The sequence below is a fragment of the Calidris pugnax genome, unplaced genomic scaffold (genome assembly GCF_001431845.1).
Source record: "Calidris pugnax isolate Ruff unplaced genomic scaffold, ASM143184v1 scaffold316, whole genome shotgun sequence".
NCBI lineage: Eukaryota > Metazoa > Chordata > Aves > Charadriiformes > Scolopacidae > Calidris > Calidris pugnax.
Window position 1 is genome coordinate 1,194,061 of NW_015091194.1, and position 24,532 is coordinate 1,218,592.

The following is a 24,532-nucleotide window of genomic DNA, read 5'->3' on the forward strand; positions in this document are numbered from 1 at the left end:
TCCTGAGTAAAAGAAGAAATGGTATTTACATGCTCGTGTTATAGTGAGGATAAAGCACAAACTGGGTAATGCACACGAGTTTCATACATGCTTCCAGACGTTGATGTCATCTTGCTGCTTGCACCTTGTTTCTTAAATATTTCTTCAGTATCTATTGTTACCTAAACGGCTGGTTTTGTTTAGGTTGGATTTTTTTTTAAATTCTCTTTTGTTCTTTTTTTTTTTTTAATTTATATTAGGCGTTGCTTTATGCGACACAAATTAAGCAGGAAACATTGTGAGGTAGCATTTTATCTATTTCTGTAAAATGTATCTTGAAAAGCGGATCTTGTGTCCTTTTCAGACATAGGAGTTACTTGTTAAAAAACCCCAAGACCTTGAGATTTCTGGATACAAACTTCATTCGATCAAAGGAATGAAAAATTCTTAGTCAATATTTTATTCAACCTGAATATAAGCCAGAAAAATACTTCTAGGTCTTCCAGACAGGTCATAAAATATCTACCAGAAAAATAACCAAAGTTGTAAATATTTTATAGAGATTAATCATCTTATTTGCATAACATCCATACAATACACACAAAAAACTATATATGTATGACTTTTTCCATACGATACCATTTTCCACATATGTACCTCACATGAACATTGTAGCAAAATCTTTTTCAAATTTGTCTTTTGAACAATGTGTACTAAAATTCTTTCTCTTCTGTAAAGCCATCAAAGAAAGAAATACTGCTGTGTATTTATAAACTGCACTGGGTCAGTCGGTAAGCTCCTGCGTACTCCTACCAGCCCTAAAGATGTTATTTTAAACAAAAGGGACCAAGAATTTAGGCACCAATCTCAACAAAATCTAACCACTTCTCCTGTCCTATCAGCATTCTTTACCGCCTGAGTGTCAGAATCAAAGCATCTTCCTTATGCGTCATTAACATGAAAGGTTCTTCAAGAAAAATTAGGTTCTCTATTAAAAATGGGGTTTATTGAATTTGCATAGGAGAAATAGAATAAAGTTTAGTAAAATTATCTTTCTGATGCAAAAGAGCATCTAGGTCAGTCATTGCTACTACTTCTCCGCAGTGTTAATGAGAGAAAAAGCAATAAATTTTTGTCACTCGGAATATGACTCAGAATTAGAGACAGAAGATCTACTGATTAGGAAAGGGGGGTTTGTTCATTTAATTAAGAAGTTACTTAATGAAGCAAAACGACACTTTAAGTATCTAAGCCTGCTGCAAAGATTTAGGAACGCTGTAAGTGTTTGTATTTCATAAGTAGCCTGGGTTAAGATTATTTCTCCTTAAGAGGTGACACCTCAATTTTACAGATGGAGACAGGACTTTGAGTTCTAGCGAGATTAGTCATTGCCAGTAACATCACCACTATACGGTAAGGAAAATATATTTTTAGGTATAATGTTACTTCCTGCTGCACAGGGGCTGCAGTTGCATAGACGTGGTAAAAGCTGTATTATTATTTTTTTTTAAGAAAAATTGTTGACAGGGAAGGTAATCTTGCTGCCACATTTTTTCTTAAATTTTATTTTGTCCAAAATCCCAAACAATAAAGGTTTGGCCACACAGAAACTAAAACACTGAAGCACGTGTAATTTTTTAGCCAAATACTTCACCAGCTTGGATATTTAATGCCTATTATTAAAAAGTTTTAAAGTTTAGCTGTACTTTGGAAAGAAATCGCTTCTTTAAAAAAAGCACTTTCTTCAGAAAAAATTTTTTGTTGAGAAAACCAAAACAGTATCAGATTTAAGTCTTGGTGCGTGATACAGAATTGAAAACAGACATTTCCCCTAGGAATGTCCATTTCATCACATTGCTTGGATATTTAATGCCTATTATTAAAAAGTTTTAAAGTTTAGCTGTACTTTGGAAAGAAATCGCTTCTTTAAAAAAAGCACTTTCTTCAGAAAAAATTTTTTGTTGAGAAAACCAAAACAGTATCAGATTTAAGTCTTGGTGCGTGATACAGAATTGAAAACAGACATTTCCCCTAGGAATGTCCATTTCATCACATTTTCCATTTTGACCAAGCTGTTGGTTTTTTACACACAAGACGGGGGAGGAGTTTTATGACCATTTTGCCCGTTAGCTCTATTATATTTTCTTGCTCTTACGCCCACCTCGGGCTGGGGTCACAGCGCTCCTGGCTGCCCCTGTTAGCTCTATTATATTTTCTTGCTCTTTACGTGACGCCCACCTCGGGCTGGGGTCACAGCGCTCCTGGCTGCCCCTGCCCTGCTGGGTTTAGGCACCTGCCTGCTGGTTGCCGGGAATAAAAAGGCTTCATTTGAAGCTTATTTGTGACTCACGGGTTTTAAAGCCAGCTTTCTTCCACCCCGGCTCGATAAAAGCCACTGCTTCCTTCAGACAGTTGTCACCGAGCAGATGCCTTCAGCTGCTCTGCACGAGCAACATCTTCACCCGGTTCCTAACTCCACTTGGTCACTTAAAATGCCATTTGCTCCAGAGAGGCAAGTATTGGACCGTCTCTTCTCTCCTCGCCACCCTTTTCCACACCGGTGGGGCTTTATGTAGGAAGTCAGCTATTCCACAAGAGGCTTTTAAACCTGATGTTTGTTCAACCTGATGTTCACCAAAGCCCTTTAAAAATTTTTATGTAGGAAGTCAAAAAGCCTCCACAAGAGGCTTTTTAACCTGATGTTTAACCTGATGTTCACCAAAGCCCTTTAAAAATGTGCATTTTTCTGTTTAGAAAGTGACGGGATGAGTTCACTTGAATAGATGGAACAACAATACCACCATTACAATTAAAACAGTCACTGCTTATCATTCATAGAGTGGACATTAAACGGATCCAGAATGTGAACTTACCTCGTGGAAAACTCAGCATTATGGAGAGGGGCTGAAAGGTTTCCAAATGAGAGCAAGATTTTGTGACTTCAAAATCGGCAATGGATTAAAAATTGCCTCAAAGTTGATTTAGAACAAGCAACATATTTCCAGTAATTCATTTGGATAATGTTTACCCATCTCATTTGAGCTTCTCTTCTGTTAAATATGATGTGTTAGCTGGTATATTTAATATGAAGCATGTTAAAGATTTTTTAATATAGAAAGAAAATGAAATGAAAACACGATAAAGTCAAAACAATTTTATCTTATATCAAAACAAAATGTTTTGATATTATTAAAATAAATCAAGAAAGTAAAAATGAAATGTTTTGACTTTTTCTTGTTAGAAATATTTGTCAGAATTGACACATTCATGCAAAACATTTGGATTTTGACAAACAGAATTCTCTTTTACAGAAGAATTGTTTCACGGAGCTCTAATTAAAAACTGGCTAACTCGCAGATCTCAAAAAAAGTTGTCAGTCGGGCATTATTACTGTGTATCAGATAAATGGTGAAAGGGATCAGATTATGGCCCACTGCTATTTAATATTACCATCTGAGATCCTGAAATGAATATAAAACCATTTTTCAGGTGACAAGGAGTTTGGCAGAGTGGCCAGGGCTGTCAAAGTGTGATGGGGATCACCTTGGGAGACTCAAGTGTCAAGCGTTTCCAATGAGGAAAATCTAGACCTTGGCCCCATGAACAAAGGTGCCAACTCTGCTGCCTGACAGGAACTCTGCCTTGGCAGGAAGGGATCCATGAGTTTTAATTGGTAAGTAACTAAGCAGTAAATGAAAGGGGGAAAGAAACAAGTAGGATACCGATAGGGACCAATAGTGAACCATGGTGTCCCGCTCCGCGTGGGACTGTAAGCATGGAAAAGTGCAATCGGCGTCCCACTCCGGTATCAGCAGCGTGGGACTGTAAGCATGGAAAAGTGCAATGAATAAAGTGTTTATAAGCTGAAATTGTGTGCTTCATTCCATTTATACGACCTGAACTACAGAACAGATCAGAGGAAGTACTCTATTAATATCCACTACATTTAAAATCCATGTGAATCTACACATTAATTATTTGCACATGGCAAATGATCTCAAAATAGCCAGGGAATTGTCAGTGAATCTTAAATTATGCTGAAAATCACTAATTTATCATCAACATTGTCAACAGTTGAAGGTGGATGTTTGGATTTAAAATACTGTCCTAGGCATCATTTCACAAAAGTAATTCCAACTTTCTGAATTTTACTACTAACTCTAATGAGACTGAGTTTTTAACCTTCATTTAAGGGGGAGGAAGAAGAGAGCCGGTCTAGAATCACTGCCCCAATGGCAGGGAGACTCAAGCAGATGCAAGAGAGATACCTGCTTTCCTTCCTGATTCAAAGCTTCATCAGTGCCTCATACATTAACCAAGATTTCAGGAATTTTTCAGCAAACAAAACATAACTGTAAAAACATTTCAGTCTCTGCAAGCACTGTTTTCTCAGAAAAAAAAAAAAGAAAAAGATGTATTTGAAAAGCTTGATCAATTGAGTATCTGTGTTTAATTCCTGTTCGTGCTACAAAACTCACTGTGTGAAGCTAGGTTTGTAATTTATATTTCTATTCTGCTCTTCTCTACTTGTAAAATAGGAATATGACCTTCTCTCCTTTATTTCTATTGTAAGGTCCTTGGGCAGAAGACAGTCTCCTTCCTCGTGTGTGTATATTTACAGACAAAGTAAAGAGCAGAACAGCTTTCTGTGTCCAAGCTCATTTGTAGTAATGGTTGTTCTTCGACTGCTCTATTTAAACAATACAGTCAGCAGTTAGAAAGTGCTAATATCAAGAGATATTATCTTCCATTGAGGACTCAAGTATTACATATTTAAATAAAATATTGAATTATCTGAAGGAATGGAATTATACTATGCCATGTGTTTCTTTGCAGAACAATATGACAGTAAGATAACAGTTTGCAATTTCAGATCATTTCCCATAGCAAGGAAATTGTATTTGCCAGGCAGCTGGGTTTTTTGCTCCATTTAATGTGCACGTGATAGCTACTGGTTAGGACTGAGGTTTTCAGTAGAACGTTGTTCACAACTAAGTTTAATAACTGATACAATCATAGAAAATCATGTATCAGCTTCCGGTATTTTCAGCTCTCAAAACCTAATCACGCTTTTCAGTTTTAGAAGTCTTTGTTCTGCTTCTGGAGTAGGATGGCTTTTAACGAATTTATTTAATTATATGTTATCATAACGCATTACACGACACATAGAATGTAACGCATAGTAGTAGACGTAGTGTAGCATACAGAATATGTATTCTATTATATAACTCATAGGTTTAATAATACTTAATATAGTTGTAGATATATTAGTTGACATTGGTTGTATTAGTTTTGTTATACAGAATTATGTATAAAGAAAGGTATTTGGTTGCTTTAATTGTGACAATGGCAGCTGTTTGTATCTCTGACACAGGCGGCTCCTGCCATTGTTTATCAGCGTCTGGGACAAATCTAGGACTTTGGCAACCTAAATCTGCCAAAGACGACAGGAAAAGAGAGACAGAGAGAACAAGATTGACCCAAACCAGGTTAGTTAACGGGTTGGTAGCAGAGCAAGGTATTAAACTGAAGCAGTTGCTCAGACAGATACACGTTCCTGCGGGTGAATCCAGCTGTAAATGTGGATATTCATTCACAGCCCAAAGGCAGACCTGAAGAGCAGCAGCACTCGCTTTGGCCCAGCGTTACGAAGCACAACACGGCAACAAGAGCAGTACTCGCTGGCCAAGTTTAAAGGAGCACTTATTTTGGCCACTCAAAAGTAATTCTCCACCTGCGATATCCTGACCCAGGCGTGTGCTCCTCACGTGAAGCTGCCACAAATCAGGAGACTGAATGACACTACTTGCCAAGCTTTGGCACAAAGAAGTGATCTCGGCGGTCTCCATCTCACCGCTCCATTGATGTAATCCACGTATCGCTTCTTGTAAGATGAATTTCTCAGCCATCTTCCCCTGCCAGATCTCTCTGGCCTCCCTTGTCAAGGACCAGGTTGTACAAAGCATGAGGTAATAGTTAGAGCTCTCTCACCACACACGGCCCCCGGAATACACATTAACTAGCAAATTATTGAAATCTCAGTCTTTCTGATTCCCAGCACATAAGGCCAACCGCAGCGGGTTTTGCTGATCTGAGCCATAGGAAGTAGGCTAGGAGGAATTCTGCAATGCTGCCCTGCACCTCGAGTCACAACCAGCTGAACACCGAGAGAAACCCTGTTACCTCAAATATTGAACCTTATTGAACCTGAGGTTCAACAAGGCCAAGTACCAGGTCCTGCATTTCGGTCACACCGATCCCAGACAGCACTTCAGGCTGGGGGCAGAGTGGCTGGAGCTGCCCAGGAGAAGACCTGGGGGTGTTGGTGGACAGCTGGCTGAACAGGAGCCAGCAGTGTGCCCAGGTGGCCAAGAAGGCCACCAGCATCCTGGCCTGTGTCAGGACCAGTGTGGCCAGCAGGAGCAGGGCAGTGATGGTGCCTCTGGACTGGGCACTGGTGAGGCCCCACCTCAAGGGCTGGGTTCAGTTCTGGGCCCCTCATTACAGGAAGGACATTGAGGGGCTGGAGCGTGTCTCAAGCTGGTGAGGGGTCTGGAGAACAAGTCATATGAGGAGAGACTGAGGGAACTGGGCATGTTGAGTTTGGAGAAGAGGAGGCTGAGGGGAGACCTCCTTGCCCTCTACAACTCCCTGAAAGGAGGGTGGAGAGAGGTGGGGGTTGGCCTCTTCTCCCAAGGGAATAATGACAGGAGCAGAGGAAATGGCCTGAAGTTGGGGCAGGGGAGATTCAGATGAGATCTTGGGAAGAATGACTTTGCTGAGAGGGTGGTCAGGCACTGGAAGAGCCTGCCCAGGGAGGTGGTGGAGTCACCATCCCTGGAGGGATTTAAGAAGCCTGTAGACGTGGCACTTGAGGGCATGCTCTAGTGCCCGAGATGATGGGGATTTTGTGTGTGTGTGTGTATGGTTGGACTCGGTGATCTCAGAGGTCCTTTCCAACCATGATGATTCTGTGATTCTTGTTTCATCTTAGGTGACCTACGAAGTTACTTTTTGCCTTTCTATTTTCTTCTCAAACTTCAACATAATCAGCAGGACTAAGTAAAGGTTGGGCACAGATCTTCAGATTCATGTTAGCACAACATAAATAGCAGCAGTTGAGTTTTATTGAAAGGGTGGTTCTGGGACTAAATGTGTACTCACGCTGGAGGATTTTCTCCTGCAAGCATTTCTGTATTTTCCTGTCATTTTTTTGGCCTAAGCAGTTGAAATAAACCCACATCTAATGAAAAAATACACTTCCAAAACATGAAGCTCAGAACTTGCAAGTAGACTTGGTTTTTGGACGCTGTAGTAAGCTGCCCTCAACACTGCTGGATTTCCAGTCAAGACACTCAAAGAAAAATACCCAAAAATCACTACTGCTTTTGATAATATATGCCAGAGAAACAATAAGGTAAATTAACTATTACACCTTCATAAGGTCGTCTCCATTTTTTTTCTCAGCTGCAAACTGATTATTTGCAGCAAACCTTTGATTTATTCTTGCCACTCTAGTCAATATCTTCTCCTCCTCATCTCAGGTGATCCCTTTGTTTCACATCCCCGTTTTTTAGCCCTCCACCATCCCTCATATCAGTAGACCTTTTCATTAATCACTGTTTTTCCCATTCTGTTTTCCCATAATCCTTTCCTCACCTTTCTTCTCCATGGTCCTGGCTTTTCCTTCTCCTCTCGTCAGGGAGGCACACTCTTCTTCTTTCTGATCCCTGCAAATGAAGATCCCTTCTTTTACTCTTCCCCCATATACCACCACCTTTAGACAACTCCTCCATTTTAACCACAAACATTAGCATTCATAGGTTATTAGGGTAAAACAGTTTCTCGGTTTAGTACATAAAATACAGAAAATACTTCTTTGTTGTTGTGCAGTATTATTAGATAAAATTTGATTAGCTTTGTTTTAACCTGTTTCTGAAATCTTGGTACTAATTAGCATCTGCTAGTGAGAGACTGCACTCTTTGGGCCAGAGCCGCGAGTCGTGGTGCGTCGCCAGAACACACGACAAGGAAAAGCTTTTGTTTCTCTCTACCCGTCTGACACCTGCACGACAAATTAATTCACCCACGTCTGCAAATTAGTCAGCTCCGCTTTACATAGAGGAAGTATGAAGGAGCTGCAAGACAATTTGGTGTAGATAAAACAAACATCACCACTGACTCGTTAACCGAAATTGTTAAATGTGGACAAGTGTGCCGGGACAGTCAGGAACCCCACGTTCCTTCTCTAGCTTTTAGACATACTCAGTTGCACAATCCAAAGGAGGAAAGACCACCTGATAAGACCACTACTCATTGTTTTTCCAAGCCTGAAAATAAGTTTCACCTTAAAAGCTTAACTGAATTTTGTAACAAGCCAGAGGAAGCCCGATGAGTCCATCTTAAGAGGCCAGATCAACACTGTAGCTTGGAGAAACTCCAGTTTGGTAGGTGAGATCCATTTCAGTCCCCACCAGCTCTACCACAGCCCAGAGAAAAGTGGGGCAGCAGCTGCTCACAAGCCAAAGCATCAGACCAACTTTCAGAGAGCATCTTAAGCACTTAAAAGGTCAAAGAAACGAGGTCTTTCGATCTCACTCCCTCCACGGTCTTTTCTTGTTGTTATTTTACTGCTAAAACCCAGGGAAAATATGCTGCTGCTTTTATAGTGCGACACGATTGGCAAACCCCCACTTTCGAGAAGTGTAGGTTGTAGCACGCATGACTAACGATTAATGATGCTCATTAAAAAATGAAGTTCTGATGAAATTCATTAATGCTTGGCTTGAGTCTTGCTAACAGTTACGCAACATTAAGAGCAAGGCAATTACAGATCTTGGCTGCAACTCATTGAGAGATAAAAGAATACCCTTTTTCCTGTTTAACTCAATGTATGACACGCTGTACCACAGAAATAAGCTGTCTTGAAAAAAAGCTTCTTCAACAAGGAGACTCAGTCTGCAGCTCCATTGCCACCTGCGGGTAAGTGCTGGAGTCTGTCAGCCCACTCCCTTCCCCAGGGCACGGGGAAATAAAGGTACCAACAGAAATTAACTGCGATAAAGAGCCGTGCTTCCGACTTGCCCCACTCGGTCATAAAGTCATTTTAAGTAGGCACCACCTTTGGCCTCTCAGGTGACTGCTGCCATCTGAACAATTATACTTATTGCTCCTTTCACGCTCCTAAAAACAGACAAAGCTGCTTTATTCTAAGCAGCACGGCAAGGGGCCAGGGTGAGGATGAACTGCAGATTAATTGGAGGGAAGGGGAAGGAAACGGGTCATGGCGAGCAGCTTCAGGCTGGAGTCTCAAGGAGGGCTTCCCAAAGAGTGTGCAACAACAGGTTCAGGCTCCTGTCTCAATGTCAGTTCCCGATGAAAGAAACACTTTTGCCGCTACACCTCAGCAATAAAGCACCCCTTTTTAAAGGGCTTTAAAAAAAGAACAAAGCCAAAAAAAAAAAAAAGCCTTCCCTACTCGTTCAGTAGCAAGTGCCAATTCTGACTGTGGATGTGCATAGGACACATTCTGGTGTACTTGACTCCCTAGTGCTAATGGGAATAAAACCTTCTATTTAATATGTCTATTAACCAATAAACCTATATACATCCTATATAACACCCATCAGCTTTGTATTGTTATTAAGGATAAACGCCCTATTTTGAATTCACTCAGAGAAACTCTTAAGAATGCACATTTTATATAGTTGACATTTAACTGCATGACATATTGGAGTCCACTACACATGATATTTCTTCCCCTCCTATTTTATGTCTGGAGTTGGCTTTTTATCTTGAGGAAAATAAATAACACACATTCAGGACCACCTTTTCTGGGTTGGCCTCAAAAAAAACTCTTCATTACTTCCCATGGACAACTTCTAGCTCAGCAAGAGCTTGCCCTGCATTTTCTGGCCAAGTTATGAATGAAGGATTCTTGCCTGGGGAAGAAAAATACCACGTTAAGATGAATTAGTTCATCAGCACAGGAGATCTCCTTATGACTACGACGGTGAACGAAGACCACCCACAACTTCACCCTGAACTTCTAGCTCAGCAAGAGCTTGCCCTGCATTTTCTGGCCAAGTTATGAAGGAAGGATTCTTGCCTGGGGAAGAAAGAGACCACGTTAAGATGAATTAGTTCATCAGCACAGGAGATCTCCTTATGACTACGATTACAACTGTGAACGAAGACCACCCACAACTTCACCCTGTGGAAAGTTTTGAGGATTTGGGCAGAAGATGCCAGAGAAACACCAACTCTTGGCTCTAAGCAGCAATTTGGAAGGGATGAGTAACCCCAGACACCCAGTCGGAATTGAAACACAATTCTTCAACTCGTCCATTCTGTGGTAGAAGTACTGCAGCATCAAAAAGCCCAATGGAAATAGGCCACATGTTGAAGCCAACAAGATGCAGCAACGCTTGAAGGGTCTGAAAATCTTGGGCTACATCAGTCTCACGTTTGGAGCATTACTCTGTGACCATTACACTTCCAGGAAACAATCAGAATTAAAAGGTGGAGGCAAATGGAGAAGGAATTCTTATATACAAAACCTACTTAAGCAAAGATGGATGGGGCTTCAATCTCCTGCAATGACTCAATGCTGTTTCATAGCCCAAAGTTTATTCTACTTTTGCACTCAACAGAAGCTATTTTATTATTTTTTTTTTTTAAGGTTGTCCTTTATTTGCTTGTTCCACGTGTCCCATATTACACAAGCTCTGATAAATCCTTAACGAAGCCCACCATGACCAAGACCAAAATTTCATATTAAGCGTATGCAGGAAATGCCCGTTTTCAGTGACAAGAATGACAGTCACTGTGGGCAACTGCACAGAATAACTCAAGGAAAATCTTTACCTTGATGAAATCCTTTTCCTTAGGGTGCACAACTGGGATGGAGGAAGAAATTTTGTTGATGTACATCAAAACAGAATCACAGAATATTCATGGTTGGAAGCGACCTTCAAGACCATTGAGTCCAACCACACAAAAAACCAAACCAACAAAAAAACCCAAATCATCCCACACCCACCCACAGACAGACACAACCCAACAGTCTCGGGCACTAGAGCATGCCCTCAAGTGCCACGTCTACAGGCTTCTCAAATCCCTCCAGGGATGGTGACTCCGCCTCCCCCCTGGGCAGGCTGTTCCAGTGCCTGACCACCCTCTCAGCAAAGTCATTCTTCCCAAGATCTCATCTAACCCTCCCCTGCCCCAACTTCAGACCATTTCCTCTGCTCCTGTCATCATTCCCCTGGGAGACGAGGTCAACCCGCACCTCTCGACACCCTCCTTTCAGGGAGTTGGAGAGGGCAATCAGGTCTCCTCTCAGCCTTCTCTTCTCCAAACTCAACATGCCCAATTAACCCCCAAGCCTGTATCTAACATTGTGCCACTAGCACTGGACACAAAGCCTTTCTTCAGTGTCATGGATGAACCTGTAAAATGGGTCCCACGTAGTTAACACAACCCTTATCGCACGTAAATTAAACTTCAGAGCAGCCCAAACTCACCTTTTATTCCAATTCCTCAAGGGCAGCAATTCCTACTGACGACCACGCTCTATTTAATTTCCGCCTCCCAGATACAGCATTTTAGTGCTCAACGACCAAGCCTCTAAAATATACAAAACCGTTAAAAGAGTTAACTTTGTGCAAGCCAAACACCGGCTCAAAGTATTTACTGTGAGCTGGGTTGCTAAAAAGGCAGAAAAGGGCATTTGAACCCAAGTCAAAAACCCTTAAGGGCTCTTAAGTATTCCCTACCAAGTGCTTTCCAACCTGGGGAAAGCCAAATCATCACAATATACGTGACCAGTGCAGTTAGAAACGAGCTTTATTGTTGCAGTTTGAAGTTATTTACACAATATAAATCTCTCGGAAAGGTACATTACTTCATTTAACAAGTGGTAGAAGGCCTTATAATAGCTTTAACAACATTGAGTTTAAAAGAAATACAATTCACTCCAATGGATAAATGATGCATCTAAACTCCACAACACACAAGAAGGGTCATGGGGACTTTTTTTTTGGGGGGGGTGGGGGGGATGACAGTGCTGGAAGATGACAAAGGCTTATTTGTAAATTGAGCTTATTTTATTCACAGGACAAATGGACTCGTGTTTAAAGAACACTAGGAAATATGCAATAAAAAAAAAAAAAAGGACACAAAATGGAATATATCCCTAACATACTACAGCCCTGCTTCTGCAAGTGTTTAAAGGGTTTTAGATAACTGGATTAAGAGGCTTGAGACAGAACCAATGAATCTAACTAAGCCATATTGAAGAAAGATTTGATACATTCTCGGTGCTGAGACTATTCAAAGCACTTGTGTACAAAGCAGCATTAACTACCACAGACCGCATTGGAGATACAAGATGTTCAAATGAACATTTCTACAAAAAAAAAAAAAAATTTCTTTCACGCACTGAAGACTTGACACCTACCATTTTTTTTGATAAAACTTATGAATTACTACCACCAAAAGCTTAGAAACATACACCTTTTCCTTCTTTATGCTGCATTTTATGGCATTGTATAAGTTTTTCATGTTTCTCTTCCATGGTCTCTTTCTTCTTGTGCCTTGCATGGATCTCTAGGTGGAAAAAAAAAAAAAAACCCTTTACGTAGAAAAAAAACCAGAGTTGCAATACCACAAAAATAGGCTGGTGCAGTACCTGAAGTTATTTCAGCACTTCTTTTCCAAGTTCGTTAGATTTCAAGTAACATGTTTGCTTTCTAAATGTTTAGCCAACTTTTCATTTCCACCAGGTTTTCTCTGTCCCCTCTGGACAAGCATCAAGTCAAACCCATTTTAGACCTCCATGAATTGCGAGTCCCACCCCACCGGGAACCCGAGACAGCGGCTCCACCATTCTAAAAAGCTACAGAAACACCCAACTTAAAACCTTCAACCAGAAGTTTATTAATCTGGCGAAGTCCAGCCACCTGTTCTAAGATCAAAAGGGGCTTCGGGCCCCTTCCAGTCAGTTTTCACAGTAATAATAAAATCCTTTATTAAAGAATCTGGTGCAGAACACCACCTATACTATTAAATACACAGAAAAGCCCAACACACACTTGAAGCATTGCAACTAATCAACTGCATAGGTTTTGGGTTTGTTTTTTTTTTAGTCATCTCTTGGATTTCTTCCAAATTTTTAATTCTTAAATAAAAATTCGGACATCTTCCCTCTCCCCCCAAGATGGGTTTCCCAACCACAGGAACTTAAAATCTCTACGGATCAGACCCACTGGAAAAGTCACTTTAAAAAAAAAAAAAACAACCTAACAAAGCTTTTTCCAGTCTCTCCATGTCACTTGGAGGGAGCAGCCCCACACAACTGGCACACATACCCCTTCCACACCTTTCCCTTCCCACCCCAGAGGTCTTCAAGCCATAAAGTTTGGTTACTTCTGCCATGTCCCCTCTGGATCTATGTGGTTTCTCACTGCTGAGAGCCCCTTTCTTCAAAGCTGGGTGGTGGGCTCTCAGAACACCTACCTTGCACAAGACCATCCTTCCCAACTACTGAAAACAATCAGCCCCCAGTAATAAAAAGGGGAGAAAAGAATCAGCTGCTCAGCATCTGCCTTGCATTACCTGAAGGTTTGATCAAATATTTTTTCTGTTCTATCCCAGTTCCAGCCTGCCTGCATCAAATGCTTTCTGTTCTATCCCAGTTCCAGCCTGCCTGGTGTGGAAGAGATGATGGGAGACAGCGGCCAATCCCAGTGGTTTAGTCAATCTAGCACACCTCAGAAGGCATCCGAGAGGGCAGTAAATACAAAAATATGAAACCAAATCAAGGATAGACAGCCAAAGGCAGAGAGATGTGGTCAACCTCCTCTGAGAGCTAGAGGAAGGACTCCCCTTTGTTTGTTACAAAGAGATTATATTCCAGGGATATAAACCAGTTTCGTTAGTCAGAAAGCTACTCAAATTTTTTGTACCACTTCTTTTGGTAGGAGTAACAAAATGGTATTTTTTAAGTTTTTGTTGGTTACAAATAGCTTTAAAAGAAACATGAACAATTTTTTGAAACAAACTTTCCTCTTTGCAATTTGCTTGTCCTTAAATCACGCAAGCAAATACACATATCCAATACCTTCTTACATACAAAAGCTTGAGTTTCCAGGTGAATCATTTCCTTTTACTTGTATTTACTGAGCCCATCCCTCCTCTCGACTAGTATTTTTTGGATAAACTCACTTCCCGAGACCCCAGTAACTTAAGAGTGTCAGCATTGATAAACTCATGTACTTTTCATCCGCTGCAGGTAAAGCTGATGGGATGGACACACTGTCTGAAGATGAATTGGCCAGATGGACAATGAGATTTGCACACCAGTATTTTCCAGCAGAGTTACTGAAACACAGCAGTGACAAGAATAAACAGCCCAAAGGACATCACGGAGTTCAAAACAGACAGCAAAAGGCAACAGTAACGAAATATAGTTGCGTATTTGGGCAAAATTATGCGTTAAGTCTGTGATTCCAAGATGAAAGACCTCTTCAAAAACGGATTTCCTACACACAGAAATTCTGATGGGAAGCCATGTACTGACAAAACACAACACAATTTTAGTCAGAAAGGAAATAGCGATGATTAAGTATGGAAAGGAAGCTTTCTAGATGCTTGTTTCCCCTCATGAAGTAGGGCTGTGGGCACGAGGAGGAGGAGGGAATGGCACACAGGGAAAATACCTCAGGTCCATTTCAAACAGTCTAAAGGGGCTACCAATAGCTCTACTGTTGAGGAAAATGAACTATTTGAGTGATGTGGGCGTTTATTAAAAGCATTTACAACTTAGCAACTAATCCTATTATAAGGCTATATCCACCAAAAAACATTTAAGCTGGGGGACTTCTACCACAACTACCTCAATTGCTGTCACCACAGGAGCGCACACTTGAAGAGTACCTCAATTCAACATGCTTATGTTTAGAAGTCACCAGCATTCAAGAATGTATAGGACATTTTTTGGAAGCTTAAGTAACCGATTTTAACAGCCTTCTCTATACCACAGGTACGACACGCACCTCTGACACACAGTTTGCCCTATTATTAGAACAGACTTTGTCTTCACCTTAGTACTTGGTATAAATTCCTTTATTCCCAGAATCATTCCCAAGAGCAAGATGTCAAAAAAAGCTAATGGGAGAAAGAGACACTGGATGCCCAAGGCTATAAATGGATACCTTAACATAAAACTATTATGCTCTTACAGGCCAAGTTAACAAAAGAAGTCCGCACACAGAGTTAGATTTCTTCTTTACATCAAAATTTCTACAAAATAGGAGAGAATACAATGCAATACACAAGTCCATAAATGCAAGATACAGTACAATTCACACTAATTTACAAATGGTTATTTACACTGTTGTATATACACACACAGTCAGACCTGGTTAATGCAAATGCGGTAAGTCCTTCTAAAATGCAAAACAAGAAGTGTAAATGAAGGAATTTAAAAATCGGGTGAGAAAAGACTAGTTATCACTCAGAAATCTTTAACGCTTAGGTGACCTAAGAAATTAGGAATGGATTAGCCAGATCTGACTGCAGAAATGAGAAGAAAAAAATTCACACTATTCTGCTTTACAAAAGCAACCAGGCCACTATGGTCTATTGACTTGATGCTATTTGTGCAAGAATGCCACTACTAATAATCCTCTTTATATTTACAATATAGGTTTAACTACAGTAAGAATTATTAATTTTGGCATTCATGCCCTTAGCTTAACATAAAGGCAACAGAGTATCTTCTTGGCAAGTCACAGTCAAAACTACTACAGGATGTTTCTAGAGCTCAGTCATTTTTTTGTTGTCCTCCTTCAAATATCTTCACTTTGCTACTTTTAAAGAGACTGAGATAAATTAATTGAAACAAGCACACGTTGTCTGGCTTGCTGCTCTAGTACCTGATTTACATTCAGGATGTCCTGTATTCACAGTTTCAAGCTACCTTATAATCTGCAATGCTACTGCAAGCTACGGCTTCAAACTTCACACGTCTGTAGATGCTCCCTAGCAAGCACTACTGGCTCACACGGATGTGGAACAAGGCTCAAGGTAACTGGCATTTCATTTCAGAAAAAAAAAAAAGTTCTACAGTATTTCCTCTGAACTTACCAGGAATTGTTTTAACCTGCACTTGTCTTGAAAGAAAGCTGATGCAAAGCAGCATTGAAAGTGTGTAAAATGAAATTTCGACACACAAAATGAAAGGCCCTACCAGTACTGCGAAGTCAACCCTTGGAACCTGCCATAATCCTTGTGCTTCTTCAAAGTGGCTCAGGAAAAGCTCGCAGTATTCACTGTCTGCTTCAAAAGTGCTTTTATGGGAGTTGGTGGAGCTTCACTCCACCAGAATGAGATGGAGCTGCACTCGTGAAGAGCTTTGGTTCTGCAGAAGCAAGCTGCCGCTCCTACAGTTATTGCTACTCGAGCTAGAAAACAAGAAATACTACTGAAAAAAATTACACTAACTCCAAACTTAAATAGTACTGGTACCTGAAAAGGGAATGTGTTTTGCCAACTGTTGGGAAAGTTAGGATCTGTCAAGTGTTGAACCAAGTGAACTTCACAGCCTTTCTCAAATATTTCACAAATAGCAAGCGACACTGCCAGAAATAAAGCCATCACTTGAAGAAAATAGTAATTAGAGTTCAAAAATCCTTATCAATCTTACTTCCAAGCAGATCTTACTGAACTTAAAGGGACTACCAAGACAGCAGGGTATTATTCAACATATGTCAATAAAATCAACAGGGAGAAAGTACAGAAAATTAAAAGTCTTCAGTGCTTTCATGAGCTCTAGCAACATCCTTGAAAACTGCTACAAAGGGAAATATAAATGTCTATTTTAGCTATTTGTTTCTATTTAACTACCAAGAAAATTTGTCCAGAATAGTAGCCTCCAGCTAACAAACGCTAGTGAAAATGGTTATCTAATTTCAAGTTACAAAAAAAAAATCAGTTCTCCCATTTGTATTAGGACTTTTAAAGTATTGACAGAAATAATAAAAAAGAAACAGATTAATATAAACAAGAGGAAAAAAATCCCAAACCTTGCTTTTGTAAAATAACAGAATGCCATTCAAAATGGTCTTTTAAGGTGAAAATTTTTCATTCACATCAATTTTCTTTGTCCTGAATCAATCCAAGCTTTTGTAAAGCACGTATGTATATATGTGTGAGTGTATATATACACATACACACACAACAGTGTGCCATAAAGCAATTTTGAATAAATATCTTTGCTGGAGTCTGTACAACAGACTCCCCATAATATTTACTCTTCAGGTAAGGTTGTGTTTGCACGTGTATATGCACACACACAGACTTTGTACATGTGGGCACTTATGTGACCAAAGTGCAAAGTTTTTCAGAGTATGATCAGAGCTGAGTACACTCCTGCCCAACCCCACACTGCATCCTTGGGTTTGATTCTTCTCTTGTGGGTTTCTTCCCCTCCTGCCCCCCTCACCCCCTTTCAGATTTAAAGCCTCTTTTCCACTCAGATTTATACATTGATTAAGTAAACATTTTCTTTTCAATTCACATTTTGTAATCCAGACCATTCTCGGTATAATAGCCTTGAGAAACAAGAAAATGTGTGTGATGATCAAAGCCCCATTGTTCAAGTCATCTACTTTTCCATGTTACCCTTCAAACTGGAGACTTTGAAAAGTAATTTGCTGCCACAGAAAAACAAAAGCAAAAAAAAAAAAAGACATAACCAGAGTTTGCAACTACCAGACCAAGCATTTAAGACTAGAATCCAAGGTTAGAAGATGACAAAGCAGAAAAATGTCAACAACACATGAACTGTAAACCTAAATGTCTTGCTCCCCAGTGCAACAGGATCTCTGTTCACCAGTCTTCAGTTCCATAGTCCAGTCTGCTAGATACCACTGAAGCACATCAAACACAGAGACCAGAATAGTGTTCAAATTTAGACTCAAGTTTCAAAAAGGAATATAGATTTGGAATAGTGGTCTTTTGCTTTAAAAGCACACTAAATAAACAAGCAGCTTTCCCACAGAAGTTAGAGATGGCGCATTGTCCATCTAATGGTATGATGGTATATATCCTCAAAGAATCTGGTCTTCACAGAACTTTCACATTTCTACAGCTTAACACATTAAGGAGAAAAAAAATCAAAATGTTATTTATCATTTCAGCAAGCTGTCTGGCTCTCACACAAAATAAAAGTACCATCATATAGAAAGCTACCTTTCTCTTTCTTAAAAAAAAGGGGGGGGAAAAAAAAAAATGAAGATCATCATAACCTTTTTCCCTAGTTACAACACACTGGTGATCTTACGAGTCTATTATCACTCAGATTTTGCTTGTACACATCTAAAATATTCTCTGATCATGTTTTCTTTAATATAAGTTAATGCAACTTCAATAAAATAAGTTGTTAAACAAATCCTTTGGAACAACTTCACTGTCTGCACCCAACTTTTACAAGAACTGATGAAAGCAGCAATGGAATCATGTTAAACTTATAATAAATAATTCACATACAACATATGTTAAATTACAAAGAAGGATTAAATTGCCATTTCTACAACTTTTTATAGATTTAGCAAGTTTCTAATCCGTTTTATATCAACAGCAGTATGTATGCTCTTCATATTAAATTTAACATTGAAGGACTGTTTAGAGGCATTATTTATAAAGCAAGAACCACCAAGTGAGCATTACAGAACTTCAACAAATGTTTAGCTTTTTTTCCAGTATCTGTTCTCAGAAAAGATTCAGGGGTTGTCTTATCCACTTGGCAAGTTTCTTCCTCTTCATTACTCAGGAAGAGTTAACGTCATGACCTCCAGCTTCATTTTGAAATACTGGTTAAACCGTACAATTGCATACCTATTCAGAGGGAGAGAGAGATTTTAAGTTAACAGCAGGTGACTCCTTAAAGACAGCCACGGTAGGTAGAACTAGTCAAAAAGTCTACCTGCCCCAGTACCCTGTTCCCAATCTTGACCATTAGCAGCTGCCAAAGGAAGAAATTAAGAACAGAACCACCATGTCATGGTACTTCTTCATCACTACCCCTGCTTGCTACAGTTTGCAAAACAGATGCTGTTCTGGGATTATCAAAAGCGGTGTTTTTGCGTTCAAAAGCTCCTTACAGACTGTCCAACAACTGACAACTACAATTCCAGAGAAATCTGATCTTGATCATTGCAGGAAAGACATTTTATTCGAACGGTCAGTTTTTGGGTTCTACCACCTGTGCTTTAACTTGGCTTTTTGTGCCATCTAGCGGTTTCTAACAAGCACTTCTACTTGAGAACAGTCATGTGAAGGAACTCACATTTGTCTCTTCTACAAAATGACTCAAGCCAGCCTAGTAAACTGGCTTAGTGCAAAAAAAAAAAAAAAATCTAAAGGGGGATCATTTGCGAAGAAAAATGATGAATTTTATCACCTTGCACAGTCGTCAACTGAAAGGTGAATTCCTCTGCTTGTTTTGATGAAAGACCATTTAAAAAAATGCCAAAGACACACATCTACCTGAAACAAAACCCTCTTGGCCAGCACCTCAGGAAACAGAACTCAACATTCATTGGCATTACAAAGACTCTTAAAAAAAAGATTAGGAATTTCCAAGATCAACACCCCATGCAATGAAAAGTAAACAAGCTCTTTTGTGCAAGACCCTCATTTCCTGACTCTTGCACAGCTGGAAACATAGATCTTCTGTCTGACAGGTAGCACACCACACCCACCAGCTTGGCCTTTATGCCCTAGTCTCTCCAACAGCAACAAAAAAACCCCACCCCACACTCAATGCCCCAAAACATTTACTCCTCTAGTTATCTTTCTTGCCTTGTTATAGTATGTGTTTTAACCCAGGGGCATGTACTCATTTAGAGAACTTTCAGCAACAAAAAGCAGACAGGTAGCTTTTACTGTCTTGTTTTCTCTTGAAAAACCAAGAGCTTAAGTATGATCAGATAGATCAGGTCTGTTGCTCAGACCTCAGAGTTTCTGATAGCTGGGTGTGGGACCAGATGGCCCCATTGGTCCTTTCCAGCCTGAAGTATCCTACGGTTATATGTAGCAAACAAACTTACCCTAGAAAATCAAAGTCAATGGTGGAATATTTGGCTTGAATTAGAGCCCACAATCCCCAAAAGAAGTGGGAAGCCTGCAAGAAAAAAAAATTATATAATGTTAATCTTCTGCTAAACATGCAAACATATTCTCACACTCAGACAAAAAGTTATCTGCAAGAGATCTCTCAAAACCCAATCTTTTTGTAAAGTTATTTGATACCTCTTTACCAAAGAGATTGATTAAACAAGTTTTATAGAATTAATTACTGACAGAGGACTAACTCCATTGGCCTCCTCACTCTACATGTGTTTGCTTTTAAGAAAAATAATGTTGCATTTATGAAATAGAGGATCTAATAAGTAGGCTGTTGTCCAGCGATATATACCATGTTAAAAAAATGCACAGAAATATGACTATTTCCAGTGTTACTAATAAAATATTCTACATGTATTCAGCTCTAGTGCAAACAGGAAATTCCTTTCTAATTCTTGATATTACAACCCTTAGGTGATTATCACTACAATGCACTTTTGCTACCGCCTCGGATAGGTATGATATGATATGATCTGTAGCTATGTAAAAGAACCTCTACCTCATCAGCATTTACACAAATTTCTGATCTGTTTGTTTCTTACTTCCATTATGAGTCCAGATAAGTAGTCTGGAGGCCTATGTTCAGTTTCAGATTGAAACTATGGATTACAGTACCATACAACTGTTGGCATACTTTAAATGAACAAATATATGAGCTTGATAGTCTCCCTGGGGAAGACGTTTCTGGACCACCCAGGTTACAAGTGATACACTTCAGACTTCCCTTTGGTAATTAGTGTAAACAGTTATTTACCTAAATGGCTTCCTGAAGCTTGTACATAACGCTTCACCAGAAGTGTAGAAGGCACACGCATGCACACTCCTGAAAACATGTTAAAATGACAACTACTGTATGTAGGTGTGAATCAATCTTGTACCTCTAGTTTCGGTATCTTTGCCTGATAGTGAGCAGTTTGACATTTTGCACCAGCAGCCATTAACTCCAGTCCACATTTGCTCTTAACAAAGCTGCCCACGTGAGCTGACACAAAAGTGTGGGGCAGTATTTGTGTGTATCACGTCTGGGCTATCAGCAGGGCTCAGCCCATCTCTAAACACAACTCCATCCTCTTAGACATCAGGATGGCCATAGTTTAAAACTGACAAAACAATGCCATATATTTTAAAACATACCACCAGCCTACTTAATTGCAGATCTAACTTTCCTAAATGATTGGGACAGATGAATTTAACAGTTGATGATACAGATTTTAAAAGAATAACCCCAACCAAGCCAGCAATTTTTAAGGGCTTGTTAAACAATCATCTTCCTAGAACATGAATTGCATTTCCTCACTGCAACCATTAGGTTTTTTGCCAGAAAACCAGAAGTGTTGGAGTAACACAGGTGTGCTTGGATTAGTCAGAAAGAGGACTGAAAGAAGGCCAAACTGGCTTCTTAGCCTTAGTCCTCTTATTAATAGTTTGGCATGTTATTTCTCAGGAGAAAACAAAATAAAGTTATCTAGCTGTTGGGTAAAAGGCACTTTTGCTGTAACATCTTCTAGGAAAAAAAAAATTATAAAAAAATCAGGGACAGTGGCAAAGCATAACAAAAATGATGTGAACCTGTAAAGTATCTTCAGAAATCACACAGATAAAGCCAGCGTGAGAGTTGGGGGGAGGTATTTACCTCCAAACTACTTCTCACAGGATACATAATTGAGGCATTCAAGGACTCAACGCGACACTTATTTGTTTCTTATTCTACCTCCATGAATTCTACTTGATGTAGTTTTTTTTCCCCTCTGATGGACAAGACACCAAAGCCAGGTAGAATTTTCTGAAGGCAGATCAAAATTTAACATGCTCCACCCTTTCAAAGGGAAAGAACAAAGGAGTGAAATTTTTACACTGAAAGCCTGGGAAAGACAGACTGACAGACAGGAGACAGTTTATAATGCACAAACTGCAGCAGCAGAGAGCAGACTTACACAGCCAGCCCTCACACTCTACAGAAAAGCAGAACTTCAGGGAACCACTGGAGACTACATGTGCTACTTCATGGGCACTTTCTTACAATTTGAACCACTGAGGTGAACAAAGCCAAATCTGAAAGCAACTCCCTCCTTGCCAATATGCTGCAGGCAAGGATAGAGTTATGGTAGTACTGAAAGACTGGAGTGACCTCATTATCTGTTTAAAAAAATAATTAAAAAACCCCAAAGTATCCAAGTATCCAGCTTTACTCTAACAAAATTTTATTATCTTACTTTAAAAAGGCTTTTAGCTCAAAAGATTTACAGGTCTATAAGCACTACCTTGTTCTTCTGTCTCCTCACCATTACAAGAAAATCTTCAACACAGACCCACCATAAGCTCTAGCAAACTCAGGAACTTGACAGACCAATAAACAGCCAACAGAAATACCCACTAAAAGCTCAGCTCATTTTCTGAATGTTCAACGCCTCTCTCACAGGAAATATTCTACAGAAGGTTTTTATGACACAACGTAAGAGGAAGTTTCCATAGAAGAGGCTATTTCTTCACATACCACAGCACTCAAATTAAAGACCCCAGTAATTACATTTGTTCACAGAGTAGCAGCGTTCTCTATAGCATTTAATATATTCCAATCAACAGTTATTTACCAGTGCAAACTGATTGACTTGGACATATAGAACTTCAACTTCTTTTTCACTGACTTCTGTGCCAAATCCTTTATATTCTTTGTAGGCCTCAAGGTAAGATCTCAGCCATTGTTCCTGTAATTTTCTGTTAGGATAAAGGCTGTAGTCTACCTCATTTACTCCTAGAAAAAGAAAAAAAATACCTATTAGAACCTTACAGTGTCTAAAAAGACCATTAGTATCACATTACTGGACTACTTCCCCCCTCCTCACCCTCTACGCACATGTACACATTAATGTAGACAAATATCAGTGGTTTTATTTTGACCTGATTTTATCAGTTACATGTTGGCAAGAATTTCTCGCACACAGTAGGAAGATCTATCCTGTATATGTTTTCAGCCACATACATATTCTACTTGCATTTTGAAATTCAACAAGTTTGGCTTAGAAGCCTCAATAAAAAGCATTTGCATTATGAAACAAAACCCCTCCCACACATCAAATATTGCACATTTAAAAGGAAAAGAGACTTGTATCCAACAATATCCAAAGCTGAATTCAGATGTATTATACATTGTCACCAACTAAGCCCAACAATATCCAAAGCTGTATTATCAGATGTATTATACATTGTCACCAACTAAGCTCATTATTTCTGAGATCAAAAATATACTAGAAGTTTACCTTTCTCCTCCACTGCGCATTGGCAGAATTAGAAGTCTTACCTCCATAGCCAATCTTTTTCTGTCCTATTTTTCTTCCTATACTGGAGGTGCTTAGTCACAGACCACAGGGAGTCTGTCAGGGGTCCCAAACCTGGTGACAGTTCACCCCCACTAACTATCATTCACAGAGGATTTGGGAATTCTCTTTAAGCCTTGCTTTACGAATGATGCAATCCCCTACCAACTAAACTCTTTCCTGTGTCACAGCCACTCAAATTCATCTTAAAAAAAAAAAAAATCAGATTTTTACTGGTTGGGTAGAAAATAAATAGCAGAGGTTAAGCACAACTGTTCTCCATAGGTAAAAAAAAAAAAGGCCCTGAACTATTTGTGTGTATAGTCTTCTTACTGTACTTGCTCCTTAAAGATGTAGTCAGACTCCCAGAAGACATCCAAGATGAAAAAAACAAAAAAACTCTCAAATATGTTTTTTTAAAGAATTTAACTTGCTGTCCTGGTTTCACCTGGGATAAAGTTAACTTTCTTACTAGCAGTTGGTGTAGTTCTATGTTTTGGATTTAGGATGCGAGTAACCTTGATAACACATATTCTCAATATACACCTATGCTGTAAAATATATATCTGCAGTATTTCATTCCAGTGAGCTGAGTCTGTGTCATTTCACAGAAGGATATTGTGAAAGCTGCAAGTTCTGCATCTATCTCTCCGCCAAAACTTAGGACACGCTGTTCCCAGTTCTGGGTTAGCAGAACTGCAAAGGAAGGGCATAACTGGCCTGCAAGATGAAATGTTAACACATTTTTATACTATCAGGTGAACAGCTATATACATGTATCTAGATATACAGACAGAGAAAGAGAATATACTAGAATGACTTTTTACAAAATCAGTTTCGCTTTACGTCAGAAATGCAATTTTTACCTGCAAATTCATTGAAGTGATTTCCAATGTCATAAGCCAGGTAGTTGTACCCAGAGTACTCATAGTCTATGAACTGCACATCACCTGTGAGAGACACAACAGCAGCTACATCAGAGTCCGTATCGAATGAAGTCACAGCCCTAAGCCTTTGGTATCCTTTGAAGTTTGGGGGGGGGGGGGCCC

General features: G+C 39.6%; 1 protein-coding gene across 1 annotated transcript in view; it reads right to left on the minus strand.

Moving 5' to 3' along the window:
• Nucleotides 1-15,087: 15,087 nt before the first annotated feature.
• The window catches only part of ETNK1 (ethanolamine kinase 1), a 31,527-nt gene continuing 22,082 nt past the window's right edge, over nt 15,088-24,532 (minus strand). Inside the window, exons 5-8 of the mRNA XM_014959546.1 lie at nt 24,350-24,433; nt 22,761-22,921; nt 20,094-20,167; nt 15,088-18,879 (exon numbers count right to left, since the gene is read on the minus strand). Of these exons, the coding sequence (XP_014815032.1) occupies nt 18,807-18,879; nt 20,094-20,167; nt 22,761-22,921; nt 24,350-24,433 (392 nt within the window). The 3' untranslated portion in view covers nt 15,088-18,806. The remainder of the gene's footprint in view (nt 18,880-20,093; nt 20,168-22,760; nt 22,922-24,349; nt 24,434-24,532) is intronic.